General features: G+C 41.1%; 1 protein-coding gene across 1 annotated transcript in view; it reads left to right on the top strand.

Annotated features, from left to right (window-relative positions):
- LOC140225905 (rhophilin-2-like) overlaps positions 1-18,748 on the top strand; it is a 72,502-nt gene that overhangs the window by 29,144 nt on the left and 24,610 nt on the right. Inside the window, exons 4-5 of the mRNA XM_072305912.1 lie at positions 276-546; positions 5,192-5,386. Of these exons, the coding sequence (XP_072162013.1) occupies positions 276-546; positions 5,192-5,386 (466 nt within the window). The remainder of the gene's footprint in view (positions 1-275; positions 547-5,191; positions 5,387-18,748) is intronic.

The raw sequence follows: 18,748 nt of genomic DNA, 5'->3' as shown, positions 1-18,748 counted from the left end.
ACAGCGTTGCTATATTGAATAATTATCACCATACAACACTGTAATTTAATTCGTATTTTCTGCACCATCATGCATCGCTGTTGGATTTTTTACGTGGCAAAGTCGTCATTTTCACCCTACTAACCCAGTGTTTTTGAAAACAGCATGAAGTGACTAGCATGAAGCACAGGAAGTAGGTATTTTCGACCTGAGTCACCGTTTTTATCTTCACTGAAATTTTTGAGCTCTTACCTCAAGTTCCATCCTGCCGGACTGCATCACAAATACTGTTTCAGTTGGCGCAAGTGTACGAGACGGTGCACTCTCTGATAACAATGACCTCCGTGCAGGAATATGTACCTTACTCTTGGGTGTCACTAGTTCAGGTTAAGGAGCAGCATTACGCCGGTCTTGCTCATTTCCACAGTGCAGTCGCGCTTCTTTCCAAATCCTTGGCTCAGTTCTCTGAAAGAAGCATAGATATGCTCCACTATCTCCACGTTGAATCAGACTTTAAAACACCCTCTCATATAAAACTGGACAGTGATGAACGGCGAAAACATTTAGGTACGTATAAATCCCTCTTAAATCTCGCACTCCCCATTTGAAAAGCATCATTATCCTGGTGTAGTCAGTGACTGCTGAAAATAGGATTTAAATGAAGATGATTGGGCAGTAAACTTAAGTTTTGAACGAATTTTGGACGATAATCTGAAGTTTAGTACTTGACAATAAACTTGATTTTTTAATTTGACAATAAACTTAATTTATTGTGTATGGGACAGAGGCGAGGAATTTTTTCAGGGTCGTAGTTTAATTTTTCGATTACTTCCCATGCTTCATGTAGAGTTGGGTTTCCAGCTCTACGTCTCTTTCCAGCTTGCTCTTGAGTGCTTGTGGGTACAATCATCTTGCTCTGTCATTCTTGCTTATGCTTTTTTCCTCAGCGCAATCTTCTTGCATAACCTAACTTTGACTAGAAAGTGGTCGGAGTTGCATTATGGTCCCCTGCAGCTTCTTACATCTATTATTAATGACTTATGTCTTGATGACACGATGACATGATCAGATTTCATGATTCCATTTGTATCTGGTATCACTTAGAGTCCGAGATGGATATCGATGGTGAAATTACTAAACCACGTATCGTATCTCGATTTTCGTTTGTTTTGAGTTAGCTGCATAAACGAATTGTAGGAGATGTCCTTCATCTGCCATCGTTATATTTTTGTCGAAAAACATCGGGAAGTTACCCAAAAACGTAGTTAAAATATCACGTATCTCAGCGCTAATTCGTAATTCACATATCACGCGCCGTGAAGTAAACAGGAAAAATAGGCGCCTTTAGCTGAGGCAAATCAAAAGGTTTATTCGGTTCAGGCATTACAAGGTGGGATTTTCTTGAAAGATAATTAAGTCCTGTTGTACCCAAGAGGTGCAGAGAGTTTTAGTGAATCTTCCCTCATGAAATTGGCGCTCTTTCATTCTTACAAAAAATTTCAATTATTTATTTTTTTCCATAGGACCAAAAAAAAACAACAAAGAAACAAGCAAATTGTCATTCTTCCAAGATGACATTTTCATCCAAAAATATGTCGTGAACAAACAAATAAAAAAATATGACAAAATTCCCCCCCCCCCTCCCTCATTCTGCCCTCACAACCTACGCAAATTGCGCTCATCGACGCGCGTGATTGGGAAGTTATGCGCTTTTGCGCTAAGTCTTGCAACTTAAAGGAAACTTTTTTCAATGTAAGTAATCTGTAAATGCAAAGGAACACTTCTCTACTAAGGGCTACAGTCGAGGTGAGTAAGGCAGCCTCAGGCCATAGGTCCGCCTGAGGAAGTGACAGGTAGGTGCACATCAAATGTCAGCAAGTAATGAATGATATAATGTGGACAAGAGGCGTAATCGATGCTGCATATGCTTGTATTGGAAGGCGGCTCGTCCACTGGGAAGAAGAAACTTACCTTTTTATTAGAAGTGATAGGATAATCATTTAAAAAGGTAACCTGTTTCCTGCTTTTTACAACCGGTTACTGAATCTGTTATGGCGTTTAAAAGTTTAATAGTAATTACTAAAACCTGATGACTGGTCCAGCTGTAGGATTAACAGAAGCTTCCAGTGCAATAATTTTAGCACACTGATCATTTGCTCTTTGTTCTTTGCCTTAATTCGATGAAAATCTTCAAGTAACAGGCTGAAACCTGAATTCGAAATTCACATATCTCAAGGTAACAGTGTCGGTTCCTAACTCAAAAAACACAAAGCTCGGTTTTCCTTCGTATTTCCTGACTGTTGGGGCTATTTTCAAAAATACTAAAGGCGTGGTGTAAAGCATCTTATCATTTCTACCTATAAGAATTATTACCTTTAAAATATCACAAATGAGAAACAGAGACAGTTTTTTTGCTCTCCTGAAAAATCGGGATTTCCGAAAAACATGGTATAGTAGTTTCACCATCGACTTACTTATGAGGGAACAATGTGCTTTCAATGAACTCTCTTAGCCGCAAACAGGGCCAATACGGTTCCGTTTTCACTGTTGTTATTATGTAGCGTGTGAACTCCAGCTTCCTGAATTTGGTCTTCATTTTCAATTTTATAAATTAGTGTCCTGTTTTAAAATCTGTCATTTTGTCATATCGACTTATTCTGGTGCACACCTCTTCCAATGCAAGGTCGATAGATCTAGGTCAGTCCGTTAGCATGATGTTCTTTGGAATTTCCCGATCTGGCAACGAATTCCCCCGATTTGCCGTTTCACTCAGACTCTGTCGTGATAGCGATGAGAGCAGTAGCATCTAATTTTCGAAACCCCTCCCCGAATCCCCCGATCTGCATAAGACAAATGCAATCGGATCTAAGGAAGAGCAGAGTGGGAAATGCAAATTGGGGGAATCTTCTGGCAACGCCGACAGCCCTCGCCTCCTGTTTTTCAAAGATTATTACACTCAACTTTCCTAATGGGCTGACCTATGTCTATCGACCCTGCTTTCAATGTCTCAGAATAGCCTTCTGATTCTAGTTTTTCTCTCTCTGCCGTCCGTGCATGAACTGATCTGATTTATCTGTTATTTTACAAAATTTACCCTTAATCCTAGTTCTGCGAATTATTTCACTGATGCTTACACGCTCTAGGAGACACTTTCATCCTTTTTTGGAAATTACACAACCCTTTCTCAGTAGCTCTGCATTTTCAGCCAGTCTGCTCTATTCTATATCAAGCTGAATTCTGGTTGTGATAAAAGAGTGGCCATATCCCATACAGGGTGTCCCAAAAGTCCGTACCCCCCCTCGTAACTTTTGAACGGTTAGAGATAGAAGAATGAAACTTTGGGAATGTTTCTATATTAAAGAGGACCATCTTCTAGGGGGGTCAAAATTTTTGTCCCCCCCTCAGGGGGGGCGCGGGGGCCCCCAACTTTTTTTTTTCAAATGGTAACCCCTATCTTGTGATACATCATTAGAAAGAGCATAAAAAACTAAGACTCTTGGCGCAAACCGCAAATCAATATCTTAATTTTTGACCGAGTTATGATAGGTCAAAGGTCAAATTAGACCTTTTTTCAAAAAATCATATCTCCGGTTCACATTATCGTAAAGAAAAAAACAAAACGGGAAACTTTACCAAATTGTAAGCACTTTTAAGTAAAAATCACAGAAATTACTTTAAACTAATTTTATGGGGGGTTTCTGACCCCCAAATACGTCATTTTAAAGGTCACACGATATTCTCGCGAAATGAGCCAATTTCCCCTTACTTTTCCTCAACATTATCATAGTAAGTTCAAAATTAGTTCAACATTGCGTTTTCAAGTCCCCAAATTTCGGGCAAAGTTCAAAAAACGAAATTTAAGGTGATTCAATTCAACCATTGAAATTTCATTTTTTTAAAACTTTGTTCGAAATTTGGGGACTTGAGAAGCAATGTTGAACTAATTTTGAACTGACTATGATAATGTTGAGGAAAAGTAAGGGGAAATTGGCTCATTTCGCGAGAATATCGTGTGACCTTTAAAATGACGTATTTGGGGGTCAGAAACCCCCCATAAAATTAGTTTAAAGTAATTTCTGTGATTTTTACTTAAAAGTGCTTACAATTTGGTAAAGTTTCCCGTTTTGTTTTTTTCTTTACGATAATGTGAACCGGAGATATGATTTTTTGAAAAAAGGTCTAATTTGACCTTTGACCTATCATAACTCGGTCAAAAATTAAGATATTGATTTGCGGTTTGCGCCAAGAGTCTTAGTTTTTTATGCTCTTTCTAATGATGTATCACAAGATAGGGGTTACCATTTGAAAAAAAAAAGTTGGGGGCCCCCGCGCCCCCCCTGAGGGGGGGACAAAAATTTTGACCCCCCTAGAAGATGGTCCCCTTTAATATAGAAACATTCCCAAAGTTTCATTTTCCTATCTTTAACCGTTCAAAAGTTATGAGGGGGGTATGGACTTTTGGGACACCCTGTATATTGGTGTGTGCCCACACCTTGTCAGTGTATATCTTGTATTGCCTTTTTATTTATGGTAAACTTTCTCATTTCACTGGCAACTTCCATTATTTTTCTAGGATTTATACAGTCCTGGTTGCGCGCATCACATCATCAAGCTTTTGCCCTTTTTGTTTTTGTTTTTCTATGATCTAAAATCTTGGTGTCGATTATTCTGTTAGTACTGAGGCATTGCTTTTGTATTCCAAGCAAGATCATTTTTAACGTGGTTGGGTTGCTAGCTCTACTTGCAACCCTCTTCTTTTTCCTGTGCTGCAAACCAGCCAGAGATGAACGTTTCAACTTCATTCAAACATTTTCCCTTAACAACTGTTTTCCGTAACATCTATTGCTTGTCTCCTGCTTTTTGCTTGTATCTTTAATTAACGATGTAATTGCATTATGATCTTTTGCAATGTAATTGTGTAGTTTGCTTTTATTATGTAGTTTATGATAATTTTGTGTATTGTGTCGAAGCTCTGATGATGGCTTGAGGTGAGCTGAAAAAGCTTTCAGCTATGTGAGTAAAATATCATGCAATAAAATGTATAGTACCCAGATTTTTATCTTCATTTTAATTCTAATTTCAACTTTAGGCGGAGTTTGACATGTCTTACACTAGAAGAAAAAAATTTAAGAAAGAAAAATGAAAAACCGTCGTGAAAATGAAAGCTCGTACACATCCCTATGACCTAATTGTGCTTTCTTTCTCATTTCAGGTAAAGCCCATTTGAAGTCTGCCCTGCAGTTGCTCGAAGAAAGTCAAAGATTACAAAGAATGTGTCGAGAGCTACGAAGTAAGAAAGCACTATCCAGAGTTTTAGCAAAAACTGTTGATAATGTAAAGGAAACTCTAGCTGACACTGAAGAGGATGATGCCTTTAGTGAAATACTTGAAGCACCTTGTATTCAGCGTAAGTTGCCATCTTTTTCTAGAATTTTTAAAGGGTCCATGCAGGCGGCAACATTACCAAACCTGTAGAAGACGCTTCTGGGCCCTTCAGAACAAGGGAGCATCAACAAGGGGGAGGGGGATTTAAGAAGTGCCTTGAGGAATCTTGAGGGGAAGGAAGAGTCAACCACTACTTTATACAAGGGAAAACGGCTATAGGAGGAGAATAAAAAAAATTCAGGTTTCTTTTTACATCTCAACTGCAATGCCAACCCACAGGGGCCGACAGTAACAGGTCCTACAACGCCAGGTTAATAGGTGAAGAAAGCTGTAAGATGATTTGCACGAAATTCTAGCATTAAATCACAAGGGGACAACAGTGGTGCATCCTTTAAGAGACTTCAATAACAAGTAGTCTATTTTTCTCAGTGTCATACTTGATGTCCAAGCATTCATGCTGAATTTTGGAAAAATGTGAATTTTTTTTTGAATGAGGGGAAAAATTCGCTACGGTGGGTCGCCAATACGCCCCACAGTACGATTTTAACACTTTTAATGCGGTCAACATACCACCCGCGATTTTTTCGCGGAAATGTCAACTAGAAAGCCTTCTGATTGAGGAACAACAAACCGCGAAATCTGTAGTTTGGTCGTTTTTGATAAAATGCGATTTTTCGCTTTTTTGGTGGGAATTTCGGGTCAAGGCGCTGAAAAAGTCACGTTAGGCTGTTTTTGTGGCTTGTAAATGTCTATACTACACATTTTTAGTCAATGAAGTGTCAGTAGTATTCGTGCATATTGCCAAAAATTGCCCCCAAATTGCCTAAATTTCAAAGTAGGGGCCATAATAAGGCCTCTGGGATTTCGATTTTTTTAAAGTACGCATACGGTGTCACGTTAGGTGTCAACTCCTATGTAATTTTGGTCGTAGATTTCAGATATGAAGTTTAAAAAGTCCCCCGGTCAAAGGGGGTACTCCAAATCCAAGATGGCAGCTAATTTTGAAAGACAAGAGGGTGAATTTTTAAAATGTTCGCGTGATAAGGCGAGTGAGGTATCATTTCCTATGTGATTTTGGTCGTAGATTTCATTCATGAAGTCATAAAAGCCCTCCAGTGAAAGGGATTGCTCCGAATGCCAAGATGGCGGGCAAATTTGGAAGGCAGGAGGGCGAATTTTTTAAATGTTTACGTGAAATCCATGGTAAAAGTGAATCAGCCTGACGTCAGGCTACGTTTCATAAACTACCCTGAGTCAGACTGATGTCAACCTGAATTAGTCTGACTCAGGTTAGTTTATGAAACGTAGCCTGACGTCAGGCTGATTCACTTTTACTATGGATTTCACGTAAACATTTCAAAAATTCACCCTCCTGCCTTCCAAATTTGGCCGCCATCTTGGCATTCGGAGCAATCCCTTTGACTGGAGGGCTTTTATGACTTCATAAATGAAATCTACGACCAAAATCACAGAGGAAATGATACCTCACTTCCCTTATCACGCGAACATTTTTAAAATTTCACCCTCTTGTCTTTCAAAATTGGCTGCCATCTTGGATTTGGAGTACCCCCTTTGACCGGGGGACTTACTAAACTTCATACCTGAAATCTACGACCAAAATTACATAAAAGTTGACACCTAACATGACACTGTATGCGTACTTTAAAAAAATCGAAATCCCGGAGGCCTTATTATGGCCCCTATTTTGAACTTTAGGCAATTTGGGGGCAACTGTGTGGTTGGCAGCTCTTGTCACCTGTCATGGCGCCAGCCACTGCTCTCTCCTGATTGGCTGTGAGCATTCATCAGCATTATCCGTTTTGGCCTGGGCCACGCCGGCCGCCCTTCCGTGCATTTTCCGTTCTTTGTATTTTCCAACAATACACTCATATTTCCATCATCATATTCGTGTAGTTGTTCGTGCCACCACCACCACCACATCACAGCAATTTTTGGCAATATGCACGAATAGCTCTCTACTGACACTTGATTGACTAAAAATGTATAGGATATGCATTTACAAGCCACAAAAACAGCCTAACGTGACTTTTTCAGCGCCTTGACCCGAAATTCCTGCCAAAAACGCGAAAAATAGTATTTTCTCAAAAACGGCCAAGCTACAGATTTCGCGGTTTGTTGTTCCTCAATCAGAAGGCCTTCTAGTTGACATTTCCGCAAAAAAATCGCGGGTGGTATGTTGACCGCATTAAAAGTGTTAAAATCGTACCGTGGCCCCCCATGAAAGGGGCCCACCGAATACCGGGACGGCAACGGCCATCAGCTGGTGAAGAGCCGCCGAAGCGACCCCTAATCGACCCGACCGCTGTGAGATGGAAAAGCCCGGTTATGTGGGGTTGGAGCACGCTGCCAGGTTCCGTACCCACTAAACGACCCCTCCAGGCCACACCCCGTGCAAGTGTGGCCCATCGGACGCTCTATCCTCCCGTCGGACGTCCCTAAGACACTCTTCGACCGGCAGTCCCCGACCCTGGCCCCGGGGAAGCCGGCGCCCCTCAGGCCCCCCACTTGGGAGAGGGTCCCCCCATCCCCCGGGACCGATCTTCCGGAGCCATCATTGCACCCGGAGTCAAGGGCGTAGGAGGAGAGCCTAGGCCCAGCTTGCGCCAAACCCTGGGACAACCTCTCGGCAGGGCTCTGGAGCCGAGGACTGGAGGGCAGGGAAGGCAGACCAGCTTCGTCTCGCTCAGCCCTCGAGGCACCCGATCTTTTGCGGCCCCAGAAGGGGGGATCCTACACATGACTCAGCTCCGCGGGTGCATCTGCAAACTCACTCCTCATCCACGAATCAAGATCCGGGATCAGTTTTCGAGTCCATTAAGCTTTCCCCGTGTACGAGTATCATCTATCTTTCCAGGCGTCATACATCATTTCTTCAGCTACCTTCAGATCTTGTGTGTCAAATCTGGTCTTATGTTCGAGTAGAAGTAAATCCAAGGGAGGGATTTTGGCTAGCACGTCCAGAGCCTCATCTGACACAGTTCTGTAGGCCCTTGTCACTTTAATCTTGATGGGTCTAAAAGTTGTCCTCACCATGTCAGCATAAGTTTTCGTCCCGACAATGTCTGCCCAACCCGGAGCTGCATAAGAGAGTATGGAAATGGCCACAGAAGCGATAATCTTCCTTCTCCTTGCAGACGGTCCTCCCTTATTTGGCATGATCCTAGTCAGGTTTCCAGCGACCCGTCTCACTTTTTTGCATGTTCTTTTTAGATGTTCTTTGAAATGCAACCCCGCCGACAGCCGTACACCGAGGTATTTGCCATGTTCCATAGCTTGGATTTCCAATTGGTCCACTTTTATCTCTACATCACGGTCTGCCTTCTTTGCCTTAGGTATTAAGAATTCCGTTTTCTCTATCACCGTTTCTAGGCTGAGCTCCCAGATTCTTCCTAAGGTGTAAGCCACTGCTCTCTGTAATTTCCAGATAAGTCCGTACATCGTTCTTTCCCAGGCACTGACTGCGACATCATCTGCAAACGCGGTCAACAAACTATTTTGTGGGAAGGCGCCCCCCACCACAGAATCATAGTAGACCAGCCACAAACACGGCGACAAACAGCTACCCTGGGGCACTCCCATACGAAGTTAGGATTTCTTCTCCGTCTACTATGATGCTACGTTCCGTGAAATAATCTTGAAGGATTCTGAGTAAATAAGTTGATATGCTTTTTTTCTTAAGTGCTTCAATTATTCCTTCCCACGGTGCGGTGTTAAATGCGTTCTTCACGTCAAGCATCACGATCCCAGATGGACGTCTCCTTTCCCATGCTCTGTTTGCAAAATCCACCACTGTCTTGATCGCCATTACCGTCGATTTTCCCTTCACAAAACCAAACTAGTTTTCTGAAATGAAAATCTTCGTTATGAGTCTGTGCAGAATTAGTTTCTCCAGGATTTTTCCCATGACATCTATGAAGCAGATTGGGCGGAAAGTTTTCTTGTTTCCTTTAACTCCTTTTGGTAGTCGAATTAAGTTGGCCTTCTTCCATATTTTCGGGAAAAAACCCGAAGTAAGGGCTTCGTTGAAAACTCCTAGTCCCGTTTCCACGTTAATACCAAGAAACGCTTTGACCGCTTCCGGGGGGAGTCCGTCCGGTCCTGGGGCTTTTTTGTCTCTAGTGATCCTCAGTGCTTCCTCCAACTCATCTTTGGTGAAGGATTGGATTTCGTCCTCAACTTCAGGTTTTTCGAAGGAGGGCAATGATTTTTCCGGAAAGAGCTCTTACACTACCTCAAGTTTTTCTTCAGTACTTAATTCATCAGCTGGATTCCTTGGTCTCGTCTTGCTATTCACGATTTTGTATCCTTTTCCCCAAGGGTTCTAGTTCATTTAGTATTTTGTTCCATGATTCCGTTTTTTCCTTTGAGATGGCTTCCTCCTTGTTTGTTTGTCCGTACTCCGTTCTCGTTTTATCCAAATCTAGGTCGTCTTTGCCAATTTTCCTGGTCCATTTTCGTCTTAAAGTGACTGATTTCCTGTGTAGTTTTCCAATGTCCATATTCCACCAATATTCTTCTCTCTTTTCCATCGGCACAGTTTTCGTCTTCTTCAGGATGTTATTGCATTCTCTTGTTATCAGCTCTGTCACCTCCTCTGCAGTCCTTTTATCTTTGCTGATGTAAGTGTTCTGTAACCTAAAAGTCTCCTGGAGATCCTTTTTATCCTCTTCTCCTCTAATTTTCCATTTCCTAATTTGGAACGATTTAATCGGGTCGAAATTTTCTCCCAGTGTGCACAAGATCGCTTGGTGGTCGCTCGCAGTGTTCATATCAGTAACCACTTCCCACCTCTTTACAGAGCTCGAAAGCTTTCCTGACATGATCGTTAGGTCAACAATGGAGCTACCTCCCCCAGGGGCCAGGAAGGTGGGTGTAGATCCGGTATTTTGGATGATCATTGTTTGTCTCGACCCACTCTTCCAAAATCAATCCTCTGTTGTTGTGTTTTTTGTCTTACCACGTCTCAGATCTAGCATTCAGATCCTCTGTGATCAGGAAACGTTCATTAGCCGTGGGAAACTTCTGGGCCAGTTCTTAGAGAACCGTGTTATATTCCTCGTCAGTTAAGCTCAGAGGGAAGTAACATCCAAAAATCATTATTCTTCGAAAATCCATTCTAACAAAGCCGTTGAAAGATGAGCTCCTCATACATTGTCCTAATTTAGTGGCTTAGATTCTCATCGCCAGTCTCTTATCTTTGTCCCGAGTCTACAGCTTGTTGTTCGTTTTAAATTCGTTTGCTTCTGATAGCAGCACAAGTACCAAAATTCCTCTTTTTCTTGCTTCTCTGTTTACCAAATCATGAGACATTTTACATCCGTTTTTATTATTTGCCGCCATTATCAGAATCTCTTTGTTTTTTCTCAATAGCCTGGCCTATTTGTGACCGGTTCGTGGGGGCTCGCTCCACTCTCCTCCTCGTATTCGTTGAAGAAGGTGCCCCCCCCCCCCCCCTAGGGTGTTTCTTATTTTTTAAGTTTTCGAATTCGAAGGAGGTCCTGGTCTTAAAAGTTGATGTGTGGATACATTAGAAGCCTCGTACAAGGAAAACATTTTAAAACAATTTTTACCTGGTGCTCAAACGACTTAAGTGACACCGGTTGAAATTTGAGAGTTTTAGATAAAATAACACTGTTTTCCCATGGAAAACGCCGAGTTACGGTCTTAAAGGGCGAAAATTTCGTCCGTTTGGTCGTATGTGCAACACATTAACCGCAAAACACCCGAGAAAGGCGCGCGCAACGAGAGACACTTGGAGCAAAATGGGCGCGCCGCACAGTGCAGTGTCCTTATGTCGCGTAGGGACAACAATCATAGCTCGCAGACAAACACTTTGGGGCGGGAGGAGGGGGGCGGGAGTACTGATTCTTGGAGGCGAGTGTTTGGGCGGTAGAGACCGAACTCATAGCTCAAAGACAGAAAGACAAAGAAAAGTGAAATTTGATATGAGACCTCCTATACATATTTGCTATATTGTTGGATGAGGTCAAAATTTCATAATGACTCTTGTGGCGGGGTGAGGGGGGCGGAAGCAGTGATACGTGGAAGACGTGCGTTTTGGCGGTAGGGACAAACATTTTAGTTCGAAGTCGGTAGCACATACAGAAGTGAAATTTGGGTGCAACCTCTTCTACCGATAGGCCATCGTTAGATGAGGTCAAATTTTTTAAATGACACTTGCGGCGGGGAGGGGTGGAGCGATCGCAAAGTTACTAAATAGTGAGCGTTTGGGTGGTAGGAACCGAACTCGTAGCTCAAAGACGGATGGACATAGAGATGGAAAATTTGACATGAAACCTTCTATTCATATAGTCTATTGTGAGATGGGATTAAATTCTTAGAGCAGCACCTGGAGGGGGGGGGGGAGGGCTGTAACAATTAAAGTGAGATCGAATCAGGTCGGAAAAAGACAGTCATGGCACATTCCCCATGATTTGATCTGAAATTACTGGATAACAACAGACCCTGTTACCTTGCTCTACCCAGATTAAACCTTTTTAACACGTATTATAATTTTTTTTTAAAATTTTTGTGTGAGAAAAAAGTCGCAAGAACAAATAATGCTCAAAAACTGTGATTATCCGAGCAAAAATCTGCTATTACGAAAAATTGGATGACGACGCGGAAAGACGGATAGAATTTTCGGGGGGAGGGGGAGTATGTATTGGAGTATTGTATAGAATGAACATCATGTCGAATAACCACATGTGTATGTAACTTTTTTTTTCTTTATCGGAAAGGAATGATGAAGTTCTCCTTAAACAGGGACCGCATCATGGAGTTCAACGAGTATACCTGATTCCCGATTTGAGGTCACAAAACCGACCATTTCGTCAGTGTGTGACATTTTGTAGCTGAAAGCTAAACAGTTTCTCAATCTGGAGGGTATTCTGAACAACATATCAAAAAATTGCGTTGATATATTTTGATGTATTTTTTTAATCTATGATTAAAGACACGATCATAAGCCAATATGTCGCTCATTGCGCGCCTGAGCCCTGACTTGAGGTCACATAAATGACGATTCCGTCGATTCGGGGGCAGTTGGTGGCTTAGAACTAAACATATTCTGAATCTGGAGGGTATTCTAAACAACATATCAAAAAATTGCGTTGACATATTTTGATTTATTTTTTAAATCTCTGATTAAAGATATCATCACATCTCATTTAACGATCACGGGGTTGATTTCTGATATGAAAGGACGGACGCCATATTTGTCGTTAAATTTGAGGTCCAATTGAGTAGAAATCAAATAAATTATGGATTTGAAACATCATTCTGACAACTTATCAAAAAACACGGCTGAACTCATGCATGAACTCTGGCTCTCTTTGGTTTCACGTATGGCTGTTATAAAAACAAGCCAATATGCCGCTCATTGCGCGCCTAAGCTCTGACTTGAGGTCACAATAATGACGATTCCGTCGATTTAGGGCATTTTAGGGCTAAAAACTAAATATCTTCTGAATCTGGAAGGTATTCTGAACAACATATCAAAAAATTGCGTTGATATATTTTGATATATTTTTTTAATCTACAGGTGAAGATGCGCATATGGAATAAGTCAAATTTTTGGCATCATGAACGGAAGACCGGACTGAGAGGCCCTTAATTTAAGAATTTAAAATGATCAACATAGTTTTTGTATAGACAAACATACCTTATACCTAAACATTCTACCTTGTTCCGTTCTGATAAGGGTAATATCAGTTATCACCCGTCATAACACATGATGCCCGCTGTTGGATCTCCGCTAATTGTGCATCCGCGCAGGTTCCGTGATTTCCCCTCCCCCTCCCTCCCCTTCGATAGCATTTTCATGTCAAGAAACTATGAATTTTTTCCTTCCGTCCATCCATTTCTTCAATCCGGCGGTCATTTTTATTATCCGACGAAGTCGAATTTTCGATTTTTGTCCATGGGCCACTGCACTGTGCGCCGCGCCTTAGCGCAACGCGCGCGCGTCGTCTGCACTGCCTTACGCACGCACTAAGCTCACGCGGGCCCGAAAGTTCCCGTCCGTTGCATTGTATCATTATGAATTGACCTGGATACATTTCAACATTAAAAAACAGTTGAAATGTATAAATACATCAAAAAGACAAATTCTCTTTGTAAAATATTGGCTATATGTAGGAAAATCAATTTCGAAACATTAAACAGTTCAAAGTTAATAAACTAAATCAAATAATCCACAGTTTACTTAAAGGCTTAGAGTCTGAAAATGGTTGACAGACTGTTTTTATTATTTTTGTATGGATGCCCATCATGGTGCGAGGATCGCACTACACTTTCTCGCTCTTGCCGGTGCGGAGCGCCGGCATAGACACTTTTACTGGAATATTTAGAAAAATACTGCCAATTTCACAAAATCATGAAGTTTGATTGGAATTTTGATCACAGGATAAAAATTTTTATTCAAACCACTGAACTTTATTGTAAATGTCTTTGTGATATGTGATGAATTCATAATCGGTCTCGACTTGTCGATATTATGAGGCATCTTCAATTAAATATGTAATTGATTAATGATGCCTCCTATTAAAGACTGCGATCCGTAAAAATCTTAGCTTTTCTACGATTCATTAGGATCCATTAGATTCCACTGCGCTGATTGGCCAAGCGAGAGTTGCGGACGGACGATGTATAAAAAATTTCCTACTTGGAGGTGGTCTGGCAGCAACACACCCGCCGCTAGTCACTGGAAAACAATAGAAAATAGTAGTTGTGTATGTTGCCAGCGAGCGCTCCTGTTTCAATTACCTAGCATTGAGTCGGGCCTCTAACCTTCTATACTCTGCAAAAACGTCAACAAACTTGGACGGGTTACAACGCGCTTTATTATCAATTATTAAATCAATCATGTTTGTGCAGTATTATTATGTTATATTGTGTTCAGTACCTCGTAAAAAGGAACCGCGAAAGATGGAATCTACCGGGATTCTAAATTCATTAACAACAAACACATTAGTTTCCAATAAAGATCTAAGTGTCAGTTCGTGCGTTAGCTTCAATGATTCATGGTATGTAATGTAAGTACCTAATTAGTTGTCTAATTTTGCTTGGTGTATACTTGCGGAGTAATTTTGGAGATAGTATTTGATGCATTATATAATGCATCTGAATTCCTAGGTTTCACCTGACTCAAAGCGTTTGCTGGTAATATCTAGGAGCGTTCCGACTCATTTATCGGAGAATTGAGCGTTTCCTATCGGCCCCTCTGCAATTATGAGATTAGTCCAAAGATCCTTTAGGAACTTAAATTAATGACTCAGATGGTGCTTTTGAGCCAACTTTTAAAGGATTAAAGGCATTTTTTTCAAAATGAGCTCTCCTTGTGACCGAAGTGCTCTCTTCGCTGTATGACGCATAACCCTTCAATTCTTAATATAGTCCAAAGACCTCGTAGGAACTTAAATTAATGAACCAGGTGGTGCTCTTATGCCAACTTTCGAAGAATTAAAGGCATTTTTTTTTTAAAATTTACAGTCTTTCAAAATGAGCTCTCCGTGTGATTTTGCTAAAAATGGACAATTTAGCGTAGCCCCCCCCAAATTTTAGCGTACCCCAAAATCGTTTGACGTGCTTAAGGAGACCATAGATATGGTGTTCTGTGCCAATTTTGAATGAAATCGAACGGATAGATTCTGAGATATTGCTGTAGACAGATTTGGGGGACGCCACACGGACGGACATACATTTTTTCAAGTATGGTTATTTTGACTCCTGGGTTGTTAAAACGTCTAGAAATGATGAAATTTCAACTTTTTTTTTTCTTTTATTCTTGGAGGATGACAATACTTCCTCTCTACCCTAGGGAAGCGAGAAAGTAAAAACAACTCTCAAAGTTAAGGCCGTATCGAAGAAGATGTCCCCGCTTTCCTGAGAGTCCACCTTCGTAATAAGCCAAATTTTCTATGGTAAGATAAGGAGCAAATTGACGGCGAAAGTTCGCAATCACATATCTCAATGGACCACTAGACACGGTACGAATTTCAGCATTCTGACACATGTTTCATCATTAAAATTCCTCGTAGAGCACGATGGGCACAACAAAAATTACCGAAATCAACTCCTTACAAAGATATTTAATGATCCCTGATGCCAGAATTCAAACCACCCGCTAATTAAAACTCAATGCTGTCCGTGATAACCTGTGCGATATAAAAACCTGGCAACCTCAGTATTGACACTTCGGCTCAGCTAGAGCAAATTGCTTATATTTGAAACAACACATGGTGGGATATGAACATTGCTCGATTGAGAAGCTTGCTGAGACTGTTGTAGTGCGCGATTTGACTCGAGAGCTTTGAGTTTCTTGTAAGCGGGCAGTTCAAATTCCTCGTAACCAGTGTGAAATAAAAACGTAAATATCTTCGTTAGGAGTTGATTTTAGTAATTTTCGTTGTGAAGTTCGTGTTTTACGTGATATTCTGGTTAAGGGTCATGTATCAGATTGCTTAAATTCGTACCTTGTCTAGTGGTCCATTGCGGTGTCTGAATATCTCCGTCTCTATGTTACTTTTTAAAGGAGAACAAACTGACACCATTCCTTGAAGTTTATGCAGAATTTTCTCTGCACAGAGAAGAAAAATCACGGCCGTTTTAAAGAATTGCCGTTGAATAGTTTTCCGTTTAAAAAATAAAGTACCTAGGTATGACAGGAAGTCTGCGACGTCGCCGCAAACCGACTCGTGTGATTGCCAACTCACACCGTCGAAATGAATCAGCAGGATTGCGATCAAAACTGAAAACACGTGTTTTTAGTTTTGGAAACCCCAAACAAAGTGGCTTCCCTGTCAATGTATATTATTTGCTCTTTGCATGGAGAGTTTGACTTGATACAGAAGTGGACTCTCACGATAGCGTGAGATATCCCCTCAATTACGGCATCAACTTTCAGAGCTTTTTTTAGTTTTGGAATTTGTCTCGGAGGAAACTGATAAAACCATCGTGTTTCCCGCGGAATTGTGCGTAATAATCAGTACCTTAATCACTAACTCTTAACACATGCAAGATCTCCTTTACCTTTCGATGATACCTATCCTCCTGTTGTGCATGGACATCACTTTAATTTTGCGCTCAGCATGATCATTAACAACTTTTATGACTTAACTCCTTTTTTTACCTCAAGATATTCGGAAGTAAATAGCCATGGGGCTGGGCAAGAGTCTAGAAATGAAAATGGCAAATCCATGATGTTGAAAAAGAGGCTAGAATGTTGGTTGGGGATAAGCCTGGACTTACCGGGCATTTTTCAGTGTAGGTACACATTGAGGAGGACATATGTCATATTGGGGCCCCGAAAAATGACCCAGAGGTCATCGCAGACCCCAAGAAGTTTCGCAGCTTTACGAGAGTACCTGCAGCAGCTAGTGTTGTGCTCCGTAATTTATCCAGCCACGTATGGTACCTCTGTAGTAAAAATTTGGTTCCCTTGGCATTATTTGATGAGAGACTTACATCGAACACAAAGAGAGTCTTTGTTCACAACATGAGACACAATGTAGGGTTGCCGAATCCACCTGTCCGCCAGAACGTACAATTTAACTAATGTCTAGGGTCACATTTGAGGACAATTATTTTCATGATCTCTTACAAGTCACAGCCGAAGTCAATAAAACCATACAAAAATAATAAAAACAGTCTGTCAAACATTTTAAGACTCTAAGCCTCTAAGTAAACTGTGGATTATTTGATTTAGTTTATTAACTTTGAACTGTTTAATGTTTTGAAATTGATTTTCCTACATATAGCCAATATTTTACAAAGAGAATTTGTCTTTTTGATGTATTTATACATTTCAACTGTTATTTAATGTTGAAGTGTATCCAGGTCAATTCGTAATGATACAATGCAACGGACGGGAACTTTCGGGCCCGCGTGAGCTTAGTGCGTGCGTAAGGCAGTGCAGAGAACGCGCGCGCGTTGCGCTACGGCGCGGCGCGCCCATTTTGCTCCTAGTGTCTCTCGTTGCGCGCGCCTTTCTCGGGTGTTTTGCGGTTTTTGTGTTGCAGATACGACCACACCGACGAAATTTTCACTCTTTAGGACCGTAACTCGGCGTTTTCCATGGGAAAACAGTGTTATTTTATCTAAAAATCTCAAATTTCAACCTGTGTCACTTAAGTCGTTTGAGCACCGGGTAAAAATTGTTTTAAAATTTTTTCCTTGTACGAGGCTTCTAATGTATCCACACATCAACTTTTAAGATCAGGACCTCCTTCGAATTCGAAAACTTAAAAAATAAGAAACACCCTACCCCCCCCCCCCCCTTGGCCAAGTGCTCTCGATCTCTCGCTGTTTTATTCTCAGTGTCCTGTTCTTCCTTGTGTTGTTCTTCGCTCCTGGTTCCCTGTCGGGCCGTGGGTGTCATTTCAAAACGAGGTTGCACTCGGACCCACTTGTCAAGTAGTGCTTGTCTGGCCATCATTATTGTTGCTGTTTCCCGTTATAGGTCTCCATGTTCTGCACCTGGCAGTCACGCGCGATGCGCGCTTCTTTCTTGCATTTTCTGAAGCTTTTGCTGTAGTCGATCGCGCTGAAATGTGAAAATTAGTAGGCAAAAGATTTTAAAAGGAAAATTTTAAGGCATTGATCATTTCTAAACATCAGGTAGGAAAAGGTCAACATTAGTAGCATATAAACATAAAAATATACATGGATGTTATTTTGAAAGTTCCAATCACCTACTTCATACCTAAGTTTCGGCTTAACCACGGGCAATAATGGACTCTCAAGTTGAATTTGCACCAAACGACCAAACTTGCAAGGGCCAGTAACAGGATTGGAAAGGGTTTTTTCTTCTTTTTTTTCTTTGGAAGCAGGGCTTAATATTTCTACTCCTGGGATGTGTGAAACAACAGCAATAGCCAACTGTAAGTACTGTAAATAATAGCAACAGATCTTGGCCACTGATAACAGCCATCGCTGTTGCCATCAGAGACTTTCTTTATTTCCTTTAAAAGAGGCATATTGGAACTTAATCTTATTCCTGACATGAATTAAGTCACAGGCTACTTTAAAATGACATAAGTCATCCTCTGCTCCCATATTTGCATTTATTTGTATCAAAAAGGACGAGATTGAACTCCAGTTTTAGTTTAGAAGTAGGTTAAGAGACACGCTTCTTGATGTATGGACGTTAGATGTACATTTTTCAGCATCATTTGACAAAATAGCGACATGCATCAATACATCATAAGCCAGTGATTTCTGTATCTTCTCTACTCTCAGAAAAAGAGCAACACTAGGGCGGCTTTTATTTCGACTTTTTCGAAATTTGAAGGGTAAAACCCTGCAAACGGTTCCTCTTGGTAAGCAATGGAAAGGGCAGAACAGTTTTTTGGAAAAAAAATAA

Source organism: Bemisia tabaci, unplaced genomic scaffold (assembly GCF_918797505.1).
Source record: "Bemisia tabaci unplaced genomic scaffold, PGI_BMITA_v3".
Taxonomy (NCBI): Eukaryota; Metazoa; Arthropoda; class Insecta; order Hemiptera; family Aleyrodidae; genus Bemisia; species Bemisia tabaci.
This window is presented reverse-complemented; position numbering and strand designations above follow the sequence as displayed.